Genomic DNA, 13,465 nt, shown 5'->3' with positions numbered 1-13,465 from the left:
GACATTTATCATAGCCAATTCATCTCATGTGAAACACTGAAGGTAACTGGTAGTTTAATAAAAACATGAATCTGACCAAGGAAAAACTGCACCATAATGGCCTCCAAGATATGTTAGGAAAGAAATGCTGCAACATTCCACAAAGGACTAACCCAGAAAAGTTAAGAGCCATCAAAGACAACTTCAAGTACACAAAGGAGAAGTCAGCAAAAGAAACATGAGAGCCATAATGCAGCTCTTCAGACAATCTGAGCCTTTCTGGCTCCAGTTCTACTTCAGCAGAAACTAAAGACAGCAAAAACCTTCAACAGGTTTCTGAGAAGTTTTCCAGACAGAGTCAACTTTCTAGATATTTTTTTCTGGTTTACGGAGAACTGGGAAGAGCTTCAATACCCCAATTTCCATTTTCCAAAGAGACGAATATCCGGGGTCAGTCAGTCCTACCATTAGTCAGAGAAAGGCTGCTACGTCAGGCAGCAGATGTTGGAAAGTGGGGAAAGGTGGTTAGTTCTTGCCAGACTAAGCCACATCTGCCATGTGGCCTGGTGTTGGAGGATGCTGTCCCTTTGCCGGTGTTGGAATAAGAGTCAACTGTGAATCCAGTCAGCCTCTGTATATGCAGGTGCACAAGGGGAGGCGGTCACCTGAGGCAACAGAATACCTTGGGCTGAAGAGAATTTCCCAGAACTATAATTGAACTTGTCAGTAACACCTCTGTCTGTCTGTAAAGTGGCCAGCTAAAAACTTTTGAGTTCATCTTTGCTGCTAGATACAACAACCTTCTGCCTATTTTCTTCTTGTGGAACATTAATCCTGCCTAACTACAGTTCAAAAGCAAAATAAACTACAGATACTACACTGTCCTGTCTCCAACCCATATCCTTAAATGAACACAGTAAGAGTACATTTTGCTAGAGTACATGATTTTAGTAGAGAATTGTGTGCCTGTTTCCTTCTTAGACTTTCCCATTGCCTTGAGGAGTAAACTACTACCTAAATATACTATTGTTAGTCCTGAATGGAATAGACTCATTGAATCAACTACTAGATATACTATGTGTTGACACAGCATTTAATAAATGATTCAATGGATTTACTTTATTTGGGGCTAACCAACAGGACTTTAGCAAGTGTCTGCCAAAATACTGAAGCTGCATCCACACTACAGAAATAATCCAGTTTGACACTACTTTAACTTCCATCACTCAATGCTATGGAATTCTGGGAATTGTAATTTGTTCTGGCACCAGAGCTCTCTTACCTAGAAGGCTAAATGTCTCACAAGACTACATTTCCCAGAGTTCCACAGCACAGGGCCATGGTCATTAAAGTGGTGTCAAAATGAATTATTTCTGCAGTACAGATGCAGTCTGAGAGATACATGACTAAAGAGGAGCCATTACACAAGGACCTATGCTCATTTTAAAAACAACTACCATATATACTCAGTTATAAATTGACTTCATGTATAAATCGAGGGCAGATTTGGAGGCTAAAATTATGGATTATGATAAGACCTGTGGATAAATTGAGGATAAAATTTAGGAGAATGTAACAAAGGATGTGAAGGATGACACAAAGGATGCCAAAGAACTTGCAAAATTCTAGCAGGCATAAACTGCTCAGATATTGAAAGGGGTTTTGAACAGGCAGTACACTTGGCTATTCCCTTCACATTTTTACAAGTATTGGAAAGAAACATACCTGAGTTCCAGTCACATAAATGTCTGATGTCAGGTTGCCCAATCCACAGTCTAGAGAAAATCAGACTATTCTGTTATTCTGAAATTGATGAAGGTGAAAACCCTTGTATCCAGCAACTGAGGCAACAATCCTATATCCATTTACCCACCATCAAGCCCCACTGAACTCAAGAGCTCTTAAGTCCAACAGATATGTAGAAAAAAAGCTTTGCCAAAATTACTTCACCCAAATATGGATGCGTGTGTTAAGGAATAAAACCAGGTGAAACACAAACTGATAATCTCTTTCCTCATCTGAAAAAAAGTAGAATAAGACTTCACAATCCTATGCTGAGCATTTAATATCAGAAGTACATTCTGCTGAATCCAGTCTTATCCTCAGCATGTTACTGCATACTTAAAGGGAGTCCCATTGAATCCAGATTCATTTCCAGGGAAACAGATGATCAACCTCAGAGCCTTTTTTGCAACATTGTCAAAACCAGAATTCAAGAGTGGATATAAACAGGACAGATTGCTGTTCTGTATACACTACTGCAGTTTGAAATATACAATAACCATGGCTGGATTTACCATGCATTATCACTCAGAAACATGGTTGCTGCGTCTAAACTGTCTTTATCGCCATCATGATAACAACAGAACTATCTTCTAAATTGTCTTTATCATCATTATGATGTTTATTTGTATGCTGTCTGCCCATGGTAAATCATCTTCAAAGCAGCTTACAGCAACATCACAAAGACATCTCACTCACACCTCTGTTCTTCAATATAGTTTCTGGATTGTGGTCAGTCAAGAGTATGAAAACTACCATGAAGTGTACTGTGAAAATCAAGATCTAAACAGTAGGATAATCCCTGCATTCCTCAATCCATTCACTTCTTTTGGTGATGACAGTCAAATATTTTTCCTCAATTGTTCTGGGAATAAAAACTGAAAATAAACTAACACAGATGTAACTGACTTAAGAGCATGCAAATAACACACACTTTACACTCAACCCTGAAGGCACTATATAGATCTTAATTCAGAAACAACAAATGAAACACCGAATTACTTTGCAAACTTTCTCCTTTACTAGAATCACCCCCTTTTTGAAAGTGGAAGCTACTAAAAAGTATTTTAATGCATTATAAGTACAGTACGTTTAAGTCACACTGATATCAGTGAGAAAAAGCAAAGAACATGTTTAACTTTTTCCATTAAAATTAAGACTCAAGTTTCTGGATCATGCCAATAATATTGCAAAGAATTTTTCTTCCTTTGCTTAATAATAAAGCACGTATGTATACAGTATCATCATCATCCAAAAGTAAAAACAATACATTTAAGCAAAATGAAACTTTCAGTTTTTTCTAAGTTAAAAAAAATTAAGAAAAATTCCTAACACTAGCAAAAAAGTATTGCTTAATTTAATAAGTACAATTAGTTCTCACTGATGTGGAAGAACCTGCGTTTGGACTATACCACTGAAGATAGCAAGTGAAGACACACATGGCTGTATGCTCCCCCATATAAAAGGAAAATGAAGGGCCAGGAAAGAAAAACTCTAACCTACGCTTTACCACTAATCTGCTACCTTTGCACATGTAGTGATTTATTTATTGCCATTATTTTATTATAGGGCATCAGTCATTCACTTGACATCTGAGGTGGTATAGCTCAGGTGACAGGATTAAAAACTCAGTAGCAACTAGACTTTAAAAGTATTAAATATTAATACTGAAAATATTGATACTAATTTTGTAAGCATCACAGACTATTCCAATATAGTCCAATTCAGATGAAGCACTTGGATTTAACACAGTCAAGACTTTGTACGGCTTGATTTAAATCAATTGAATCCTGTTGATCTAAATGAAATCAACTTTCAAGCATATGTTTAGGCCTGAGCCCAAGTAGGCTTAATCGAACTACTTTGGTTAAACTAAACTGTGGACTGACGCGTTTGTTTGATCACAGACTGTCAGTCCAACAAGGAATCCCCCAACCTGGGATATTTACATGCATTATACATGCAAAGTACTACGGTGCACTATTCAGAAGGCACTATTGTTCATTATGCAATATGCACTACAGTCTATACTAATACTATATATGCAATATGCACTATGTACACTGTACATTTCATATGCAACATGATAACGTGTTGTTATATTATACAGTAACAAAAACTGCACAATAGATGCATTACTCATGCATTATTAAAACATTACCACTTTCACGCATAAAACATGCCCAAAATGAATATGGCACATTTGCAATGCATCATACACTGCCTATGCAGTGCTGAACTATGGGGAGATGTATGCCAAATAAAAATGGTGGGTTGTTGCCTAAGCAATCATGTAAACCTCCCAGCCTTAAAGAGTTAGGAAGGTCTTTCTGAAGCTCTCAGACTGAGAATCCAAATAAAGTAAAAGAAAAGGGGAGTAAAGTGTTATACACCAAGGGATTATTACCAGCCCTCTGGGTATCTTCAGCTTATTAGGATAAAGAAGATAAAGCACTGGATTTGAACATAAGAGGAGCCTTTCTAGATCAGATAATAGTCTTACCTAGTCCAGCTTTCTGTTTCCACAACAGCTCTCAAGTTCTGCCTTTCAAGACACATGGATATTCTGCAGTTCTCCAACACTGCACTTCTACTACAGAAACCATGGAAAGGAGTTAGAGTCAGTTTTAAATTAAACATATTTCACACTGCACAGCTACAACACTTTGATGCACTTTAAGAGCCATGGCTCTGGAATCCCAACATTTGTAGTTTTGCAAGGTATTTAAAATTCTCTGCCAGTGTACTCTAGCACTTCATCAAACTACAGACTTCAGGTTTCTGTATGAGGAAGCCATGGGATTAGAAAATGCATGAAACCGTTGCAATTGTGCAAGGTGAATGCAGCCTTTGGGGGAAATGCATCCTAAACTGCCTTCTTTCCTACCTTCTCTCCTTCCTTGATTTCTCCAAAGGTTCCCATCGCTAAACTGCTTCTTAATTTTGTGTGTGTGTGGTACCAAATATTTAGGCTGGCTTTCATTATAGTGGATCCTCTGTCAGAAGGGGTGTAAGAGGACAGTCCCTTGTTTGAATAGATGCCCAGTCCAATTCCAGATGAAGATGAAGATCCTGAAGAGAGGGCAGGCCCTGAAGTTGCCCACTAACAGTAAAAAAACTGGAGACAGATTGAACAAATAGTGACAGAAGACCAAAACACGCTGCAGAAAAAATCCAGATCGAGCCCACTTTAACTGCCCTGGCTCAATGCTAGGGAATTCTGGGAAATGTAGTTTTGTGAGACAGTTAGCCTTCTCTGGCAGAGACCTCTGGTGCCACAATAAACTATAGTTCCCAGGATCCCCCAACACTGAGCCAGGACAATTAAAGTGGTCTTGAACTGGATTATTTCTGCAGTGTGTTTTGGACCAGAGATTATCCCTGTGGTAAAATGTACTATACCACTATTTACATTACAGTGCATCATTCTACATTTGCTTCTCTCCCTATACATTTGCATGTGCAAGTTTGAAACAAGTGTTCTATGTCCCCTCCTTGGTGTCCGTGCATAAATGGCTGCCATACTCCTGATTTGGCTGCCCTTACAAAACCAGTTTTATCTATTCTGCATCCTGGAAACCGTTAACAAGCCAATTCTTTTTTTAAAAGTTGATAGAAGAAATAAAAGGAAAGAACTCTTCAGGCCAAATCAACACCAGTTTTGAAGCATGGCACTCTCTATCTCTCCCTCTGTTTAACCAGGCCTTATTACAAACCTCTTCCAGGACCCATGGCCAAACTTTTATAAGTTGTGGCATGTTCTCTGGCAGCCTGGCCAAAGGTGTTCCAGTGGAATTTCCATCGTGTTTATTTCTTGAAGGAAAAAAAGAAAAAAGAAATAAACATGGTGGAAATTTCTTGAGAAACCCAGTGCCCAGGAGGGGTTTGAGCATTGGACTAGGATTTGGTTGACCGGGATTTGATTTTCAGCTCAGCCATAGAAGCCACAGAGAAGGCCCCCTCTCCAGATATACTTCTGGGGGCATGGAGAGAGGGACCTCTTCAAAACAAGGACAGGCTCTTATATGGTCTTTCAGACAGCCTGCATCCAACCAATGAGGGCTGTGTATGTTATAAAACCACAACAGTATAGTGTAGTGGTTTAAGTGTTGGACTTGGACTCTGGAGACCAGTGTTTGACTCCCCACTCAGCCAAGCAAACCCACTGGGTGACTTTGGGCAAGTCACACTCTCTCAGCCTCACAGGAAGGCCACAGCACACCTCCTCTGAACCAATTTAGCCAAGAAAAACACACCCACGGTAGATTAGGGCAGCCATCATCGGAAAGGACTTGAAGGCACAAGAAAACAGGAGCAACAGCAACATATTTCTGGAAGGGGCTTCTCCTCTCTGGCTTCCCAGTGAATGGAGCAGAGTCTTATTGACCTACAGAAAGATAGGAAGCCTAAAACCACACATTCTGGTTACTACGATTGGGGAGGGGAAGAGTTACACAAGTCCAGTACATTCTCCCAGGACCGCCATCCGAGGACATTGGCTTCTCCCTTCCACCTGATGGCGGTGGTGATGATGATGATGATGAAGATCATAGAATGATAAATCATCAAGTTGGAAGAGGCCAGAAGGGCCCTCCAGTCTAACCTCCTGCCATGCATGATGGAGATGATGATGATCATGGAATCATAGAATGGTAAAGTCGGAAGAGACCACAAGGGCCACCCAGTCCAACCAAGCATGACGGTGATGATGATGGTGATGATGGTCATCATCATCGAGTCATAGAATCATCAAAATGGAAGAGAGCACAAGGGCCATCCAATCCATCCTCCTGCCATGCATGATGATGGGGATGACGATGGTGCAGACAGCCTTCCGTCCATTCCCGTGGCAGCGGGGCTTCCGTCTCCTCCTCCTCCTCCTCGGGGCCCCTTGCCTTCACAAGTACCTTTCGAGGCCGGAGGGGAAGCTGGGGGGCGGCCTGAGGTAGGCGTTGTTGCCGGAGGCGGCTGCGGCGAACTGCCCGAGGCCGTTGAGCTGGGAGGCGGCCAGCCCCAGGAGCTGCTCGGCGTGTTCGGCGCAGGAGGGGGCGGCCGCCGCCGTCGAGGGCCTGGCGGCGGGGAGAGCCATGCGGTTGGGGGCGGCGTAGAGCTGGGCGCTGGGGGGCGAGTAGGGGGGGCCTTGCTGGGGCAGCCCCAGGGGGGGCCCCGGAGGGGAGGCCGAGTAGGGGTAGCTCATCCCGGGGGGCTGCCGGCCCAACAAGCCGGGGCTGAGGGGCTGGCCTTGGAAGCAGGGCTCTGGGCCGCCCAGCTCGCCCCCGCCGAGGCCCAGAGAGGCTGGCTGCCCGAGAGCCTCGGCTTGCTGCTGCTGCTGCTGCTGCTGGGAGCTGATGAGGCTGTCGATGCTGAACATGCGGGGGGGCGGCATCGGGGGGTAGTGGGCCAGGGAGGGCAGCTGGGGGCTGTAGGGGCCCCCGGGGGAGTAGAGGGGCGTCCCCCCGTTGCCGCCTCCCGCCGCCGGGTACCCTCCTGCCCCGTGGCAGGGCGCCGTCCGGGCTCCTCCGGGGTTGGGGCTGAAGGCGCTGGCGGGGTGTCCGTAGCCCGGGTAAGTGGTGAGGTCGGTGCGCTTGAAGCGCTTCCTCCGGCGGAGGAAGGAGCCGTTGTCGAACATGTCCTCGGCGGCCGGGTCGAGGGTCCAGTAGTTGCCCTTGCCCGGGTGTCCGGGCTCCCGGGGGATCTTGACGAAGCAGTCGTTGAGGGTGAGGTTGTGGCGGATGGAGTTCTGCCACTTCTTGGGGTTCTCCCGGTAGAAGGGGAAGCGCTCGGTGATGAACTTGTAGATGCCGCCCAGCGTCAGGCGCCGCTCGGGGGCGTTGGCGATGGCCATGGCGATCAGGGCGATGTAGGAGTAGGGAGGCTTCCCCCGCTGCACCGGCCGCTTCCTCCGACGCCCGCCGCCCCCGGGGCAAGAGGAGGCGGGCGGCGGGGCGGGCGGCGGCGGGCCTTCCTCCTCCAGGCTGGTCTGGGCGCCCCTCTCCTCCGCGGGGCTCCCTCGGGGCTCGGCCTTGATCAGCAGGGCCTCCCCTTTGGGCCCCGACGGCGGCGAGGCTCCCCGGGGCGAGGCCGGGCTGCAGGGAGGGAGGGAGTCCGCCGTCATGGTGCACAGCCCCGGGAAGAAGGCGAAGCCGGACAGGTTCATACGCCCCGAGACTAGCAGGGCCCCGCGGCAGCTGCCGTCGGGGATCTCGGCCGAAGGAGGAAGGAGAGGAGGAGCAGAAAGAAGCCGCCTTTATAGGACTCAGGGCTGGCCCCTCCCGGAATGTCCCCCCCGAGGGAAAGGAGGACAGGCCCCGCCACGTGGAGGACCCCCGAGGGAGGACCCCGGGAAAGAAAGCCCTCCTCCGAGGGGAGGACAATCTGGCATTCCTCCTCCGGCACAGAAGGGGGAAATGGAGAGGATGTCCGGGGAAAGGAGGACCAGGGGGAGCAGATGGCGTCTGCGAGGCGGATGGGTGGGTTTGCACCGGGGTCCGCACAACCTGACCCTCGGTGAACAGTCCCAACAGAATGGCCTTCCCCCTTCGGCGCCCAGGGAGGGCAGGATGTGGATACCAAGAATACATTTATGGCTGGCTGCTGGGGGATTGGTTTTTCATCTTCAAACTGAAGCATCTGTCAGGCTAGTCCTCATTCCGGATCCTAAACGCATTGAATTTATAAGCAGAGGCTGTTTCGAAAGTGCGGGAAAGGAATCCCTCTTTTGTTGGGGGTTATTCATTGTGGCCCCCCGTCCCTCCAGCCTAGTCAAGGGGGGCCCACCCGAGGTCCATCTTTGCAAGGAAAGATCGGGATTTGGCAAGGGATTTAAACCTTGGAGGAAGAATATTTGAGGATCGTACTCCCAAGAGGTGTGGGATTGGAGGAAAGACTGGCAAAACCCTGTGGGAACTCCGCTGCAACAGCCTCGGTGGGAGGAAGGGGACTTGCGCAAAAACAGTCGTAGGTTTTGCGCAGGAGAACTTCCTCTCTAGTAGATAAAGCAAATCTCCAGGAATATTTAGCTTTGATTCAGAACAGTAAAAGCGGCTGAAAGCCAGAGGTGTTCAGCGTAAGCCGCTTGCATACGTCTCTGGTCCAGAACACACTGCAGCAATGCTCCAGTTTGAGACCTCTTTAACTGCCCAGGCTCAGTGCTAGGGAATCCTGGGAACTGTAGCTTGTTGTGGCCCCAGAGCTCTCTGACAGAGAAGGCTAAATGTCTCACAAAACTACAGTTCCCAGAATTGCCTAGCATTGAGCCAGGGCAGTTAAAGCAGTCTCAAACCGGATTATTTCTGCAGTGCGTTTTGGATCTCAGCCCCCAAATGTCAGGTGGATCTGATCTCTCTAGCGACTTCTTCAAGAGTAACGCCTTTGTAGTGAAGTCTATGCGTGCCTACTCAGAAGTAAACACCTCCGCGTTCAATAGCAATGGCGCCAAGGCGTCGGCTCCCCTCTCATCGTGGCAGCTAAGCAGGGTCAGCCTTTATTAGTACTTGGATGGGAGACCGCCATTGAATATCAGGTGGTTCTGTGGGTTATTTTTCCGGGGAAGGAGCTGGCAAAACCACCTCTGAGTATTTCTTGCCTTTAAAAAAAACACCTATGAAGTGCATGCGGTTCCCATAAGTTGACAGGAGACATGAAGGCCCATACTCGCAAAAGTAGCAATCCTTCCCAGTATTAGCTAGCATTGATCACAACGGGGCTTACTTCGGAGTAAGCCGGCACAAGAATGCCCTTTCAGTGCCAAAGAAACCTTCATCGAGGCTGGATGGATTAAAAAGTGTGGAAGAGCATGTTTTGGAGTGGAGAAAATCCGAGTTCATACGCCTTCTTTCGTTACAAAGATGTATTTGTGTTTTCACAATATTTGTGTTTTCACACCACCAAAATGGTCAGAGAGGATAGAGCTGCAGCATGGGGAGCCAAAGCCATCCTTGTGATCAAAGGGGATCAAAAGAACTGCATTATTTTAGTTTATTTGTAAGTCATGGTATTCTATTTCTTTCCGGGGTAGACTTTTAAAAAAAATTACCCAGCATCTGATAACCAATTAACCAGATAATTAATTAAACTTCCACAAGATTGCCATGATGGCTCCTGACTTGGATGACTTTAGAAGGAGAAAAGGACAGATTTGAGTGGGATAAGGCTTAGGCAAGCAGTGCCTACTGTGGTTCTCATGCTGGCAAGAAAATAGCTCCAGTGCGGCATCAGATTGAGTCTGATTTTGGAAGCTAAGCAAGGTCGGCCCCGGTTAGTACTTGGATGGGAAACGCCAACGAATACCAAGTGCTAGAGGAACTATTTCAGAAGCGACCAATGGCAAACTACCTCTGAACAAAAATCCATCAGTCATACCCTTATTGGCCAATGTACTTGTTGCAAGCTTTCGAAGCTCCATGGGCTTCTTCATCAGGAAAGACATAACAAACCAAACAGGAGGGGAAAAAACCAACTGGAGATGTTAGTCAGATGCCTGCATGTTGTTTCCGCAAAAAGGACCACCAGATGTGAAAGTCGGTTTGACAAAAGCACCTAATAGTTGCCTGATAATGAGAGAATAAAATGTGAGAATAAAACTCAGATCTAATTAATCCGACGCTCAAATGGACTGTTCTAACGAGGAAGTAAGCTCTGTTTATGGGGCTTTCTTGCAGGTAACCATTGTTGGGATCGCAATCCTAAAACCACTGTACAACAGGGCCAGAGTCAGATATCTCTTTACCTGGGAATAAACTCTGTTGAACTCAATTGGACTTCTGCGTCCACAGGAATTAGTTTGCATGAAATAGCCGTGCGTGGCTCCCATTCATTGCTCAGGAAAATTTGCTGGTTGCTTGCACTCGCAGGCGGCCATTCAACCACCTTTACTTAAGAGTAACAAGGACCACTCTGAAAGCAGACATCTAGAAAAGTCACAATTGGCACCCAAAGTCCTACATATTTAACGAAGAATAACAGACTGGGAGTGTATCCAGTTTATGACACCACTTTCAATGTCATAGTATTACGGAATCGTGGGATTTGTAGTTCGAGGGAGTGGTTACAATGGTGTGCTAGAATGCTCCTATCCACACCTCGAACTACAGTATTACACCACAGCTCTCTCTAGAAGACAATTTTAAGTACCTCACCAAAGGACAACCTAAGACCGAGACCTGGCAGTTAAGGTGGGATCCAACTGGTATAGCTGTCTAGTGCAGACACACTCTTGGCCTTGTTTCTTAATATATCTGCGAAGGATTGGACTTAGGTTGGTCGCGGGGGGGGATTTAACGCTAGATCTATAGCTTCTGGGAACATGGGACTCTTGGGTCTGATCTGCACTGCAGCAACGATGCAGTTTGACAACGCTTTAACCTTTACGGATCCATCCTATGGAGTCCTGGGATTTGTAGTTTGTTGTGACACCAGAGCCCTCTGTCAAAGAAGACTGCGCAGCTCACAAAATCAGAACTCCCAGAATTCCACAGCACTGAGCCATGGCAGTTAAAGCGGTGTCAAACTGCATTATTTCTGCAGTGCAGACTAGACCTTTGTTACACTGAATTAAATGGCTGGGCAGGACTACATGGCTCCGAGGCCCGCATCATTGGGTTTCCAGGGTTTCCTGTAAAATTATCTCAACTGGAAATACCGAGATGAAACCGAAGACTTCTACACACAGCACCTGCTCTGCCACTGAACTGTGGCCGGAGGATGCACAGGGAATCAGCTCCTTTGCAAAGGAGTTTGCACTGAACTCAGGTGTTTTTGGTTTAGGAAATCTCCATGGATTCTACTTTTTTTGTTTTATTTTATTTAAGATCATTAGTACTGTAAGTACCCCAGACCGTGTACACAGTGAAATCATAGAACCATAGAATCAAAGATTTGGAAGAGACCTCAAGGGCCATCCAGTCCAACCCCATTCTGCCATGCAGGAACCCTCAATCAAAGCATCCCCAACAGATGGCCATCCAGCCTCTGTTTAAAGACCTCCAAGGAGGGAGACTCCACTACACTCTGTGAGATTAAGTATATATGAAAGAGGAAAAGAACTCCATGGGAGGCTGATCAGGTGATGTGTTTGCCACAATTCTGCCTCGCTTCCTGAAAGCAGATTCAGAGATGGTTTTTGTTGCTGCTTTGTAAGCTTCCCTTTTCAGCCGCTTCTGAATATCAGCATGAGTCAGTGGCACCTCAATGGCAGAAGATGGGCATGCAAAACGGAATCTTGGGATTTATCGTTTAGGGAGGGTTGTTCAGAATTCCCAGCCACAGAGCTCTCCTCCCTCAGGGAGATGCAAACCCCCAGGATTCCAGGGAATGCAGCTCTGGCATTGTGGAGTGGGAGTCAGTTCTTGGCAAAAGCCTGGCCTGGTCACCTGGGACCCTGCCACACTTTGTAGTTCGTTGGTAACCATCCTCATGTAGATCTCGATGAGACATCTCCAAGACCCCCTGCCCTCCACTGCTCTGCCAGCTCCTGCAAACTCATACGATCTCTTCATCTAGCATGCAGCCTTCCTCTCTTTCTCCTTCCCTCCACCTTTCTAAGCATTATTGTTTTCCCCCCCATTGATTCCTGTCTTCTCATGATGTATCCAAAGTATGCCAGCCTAAGTGTTGTCATCTTGGCTCTCAGGGAGATTTCTGGCTTGATCTGCTCTAGGACCGATTGGTTTGTCCTTTTGGCTGTCCATGGGATCCTCAGCACTCTTCTACAGCAGCACATCTCAAACGAATGGATTTTCTTCCTGTCTTCTTTCTTAACTGCCCAGCTCTCACATCCATACATATTGATGGGGAATCCTGTGGCTTGTATGATTCTAACTTTTGTGCTGAGTTGTATATCTTTGCATTTTAAGTTCTTTTCTAGTTCTTTCATAGCTGCCCTCCCTATTCTTAGTCCTCTTCTGATTTGTGGCTGCAGTCTCCCTCCTATCAATATTTGATCCCACATTTAAGAACTTGTTTACTATTTCTAATTCTTCATTGTCTAATTTGTAATTTGTGTAGATTTTCCATGGTCATTATTTTTGTTTTCTTTATGTTCACCAGTAAGCCTGCTTTTGCACTGTCTTCCTTGATCTTCCATAGTAGGTCCAAGTCTGGGAGGTTTTCTGCTGGTATTATGGTGCCATCTGTATACCTTGGACTGTTGATATTCCTTCCTCCTTCTTCTGTGCCCAATCCTGCTTTTTGTGTAAATGTGTTCTGCATACAAGTTGAACAGTTAGTGTGATAAGATGCAGCCTTTTCTGACTTCTTTGCCAACTGGGAACTAGTCTGTTTTCCGTGTTCTGAGAGTAGCCTCTTGTCCTGAGTACAGATTCCTCATCAGGACTATCAGATGTGTTGGCACTCCCATGTCTTTAAGGGTGTTCCATAGCCATTCATGATCTGTGCAGTCAAAGGTTTTGCTATAGTCTATAAATGCTGGTTTCCATTTGGAATTCCCTGGTGTGCTCCATTAGCCATCATATGGCCCCTTATGCCTCTTCCTTTCCTGAACCTTGCTTGGACCTCTGGGATTTCTCTCTCCATGTATGTCTGGAGTCTGTGTTGCAGAATTTTGAGCATACTTTTGCTTGTGTGGGAGATTAGTGCTATGGTCCTATAGTTGCTGCAGTCTCTTGTGTCTCCTTTTTGGTGGATGTGGATGTATATTGATCACTTCCAATCTGTAGGCCATCATTTTGTTTTCCATATCTGTTGA

General features: G+C 46.0%; 1 protein-coding gene across 1 annotated transcript; it reads right to left on the bottom strand.

The window, feature by feature from the left end:
- Nucleotides 1–6,658: 6,658 nt before the first annotated feature.
- Nucleotides 6,659–7,918, bottom strand: FOXE3 (forkhead box E3). Its single transcript, XM_089518653.1, has one exon. The coding sequence runs from the start codon at nucleotides 7,916–7,918 to the stop codon at nucleotides 6,659–6,661; it is 1,260 nt and encodes a 419-aa protein (XP_089374779.1).
- Between the last annotated feature and the right edge of the window lie 5,547 nt (nucleotides 7,919–13,465).

This window comes from Sceloporus occidentalis, unplaced genomic scaffold, assembly GCF_023333645.1.
Source record: "Sceloporus occidentalis isolate IW3139 unplaced genomic scaffold, rSceOcc1.0.p SCAF_3, whole genome shotgun sequence".
In the NCBI taxonomy this organism is placed as follows: Eukaryota; Metazoa; Chordata; class Lepidosauria; order Squamata; family Phrynosomatidae; genus Sceloporus; species Sceloporus occidentalis.
The sequence above is the reverse complement of the archived record's forward strand: the minus strand, read 5'-3'. Positions and strand labels throughout refer to the sequence as shown.

Excerpts from the sequence above, each read along its gene's own strand:
- FOXE3 (XM_089518653.1), bottom strand. The coding sequence starts at position 7,918 with ATGAACCTGTCCGGCTTCGCCTTCTTCCCGGGGCTGTGCACCATGACG.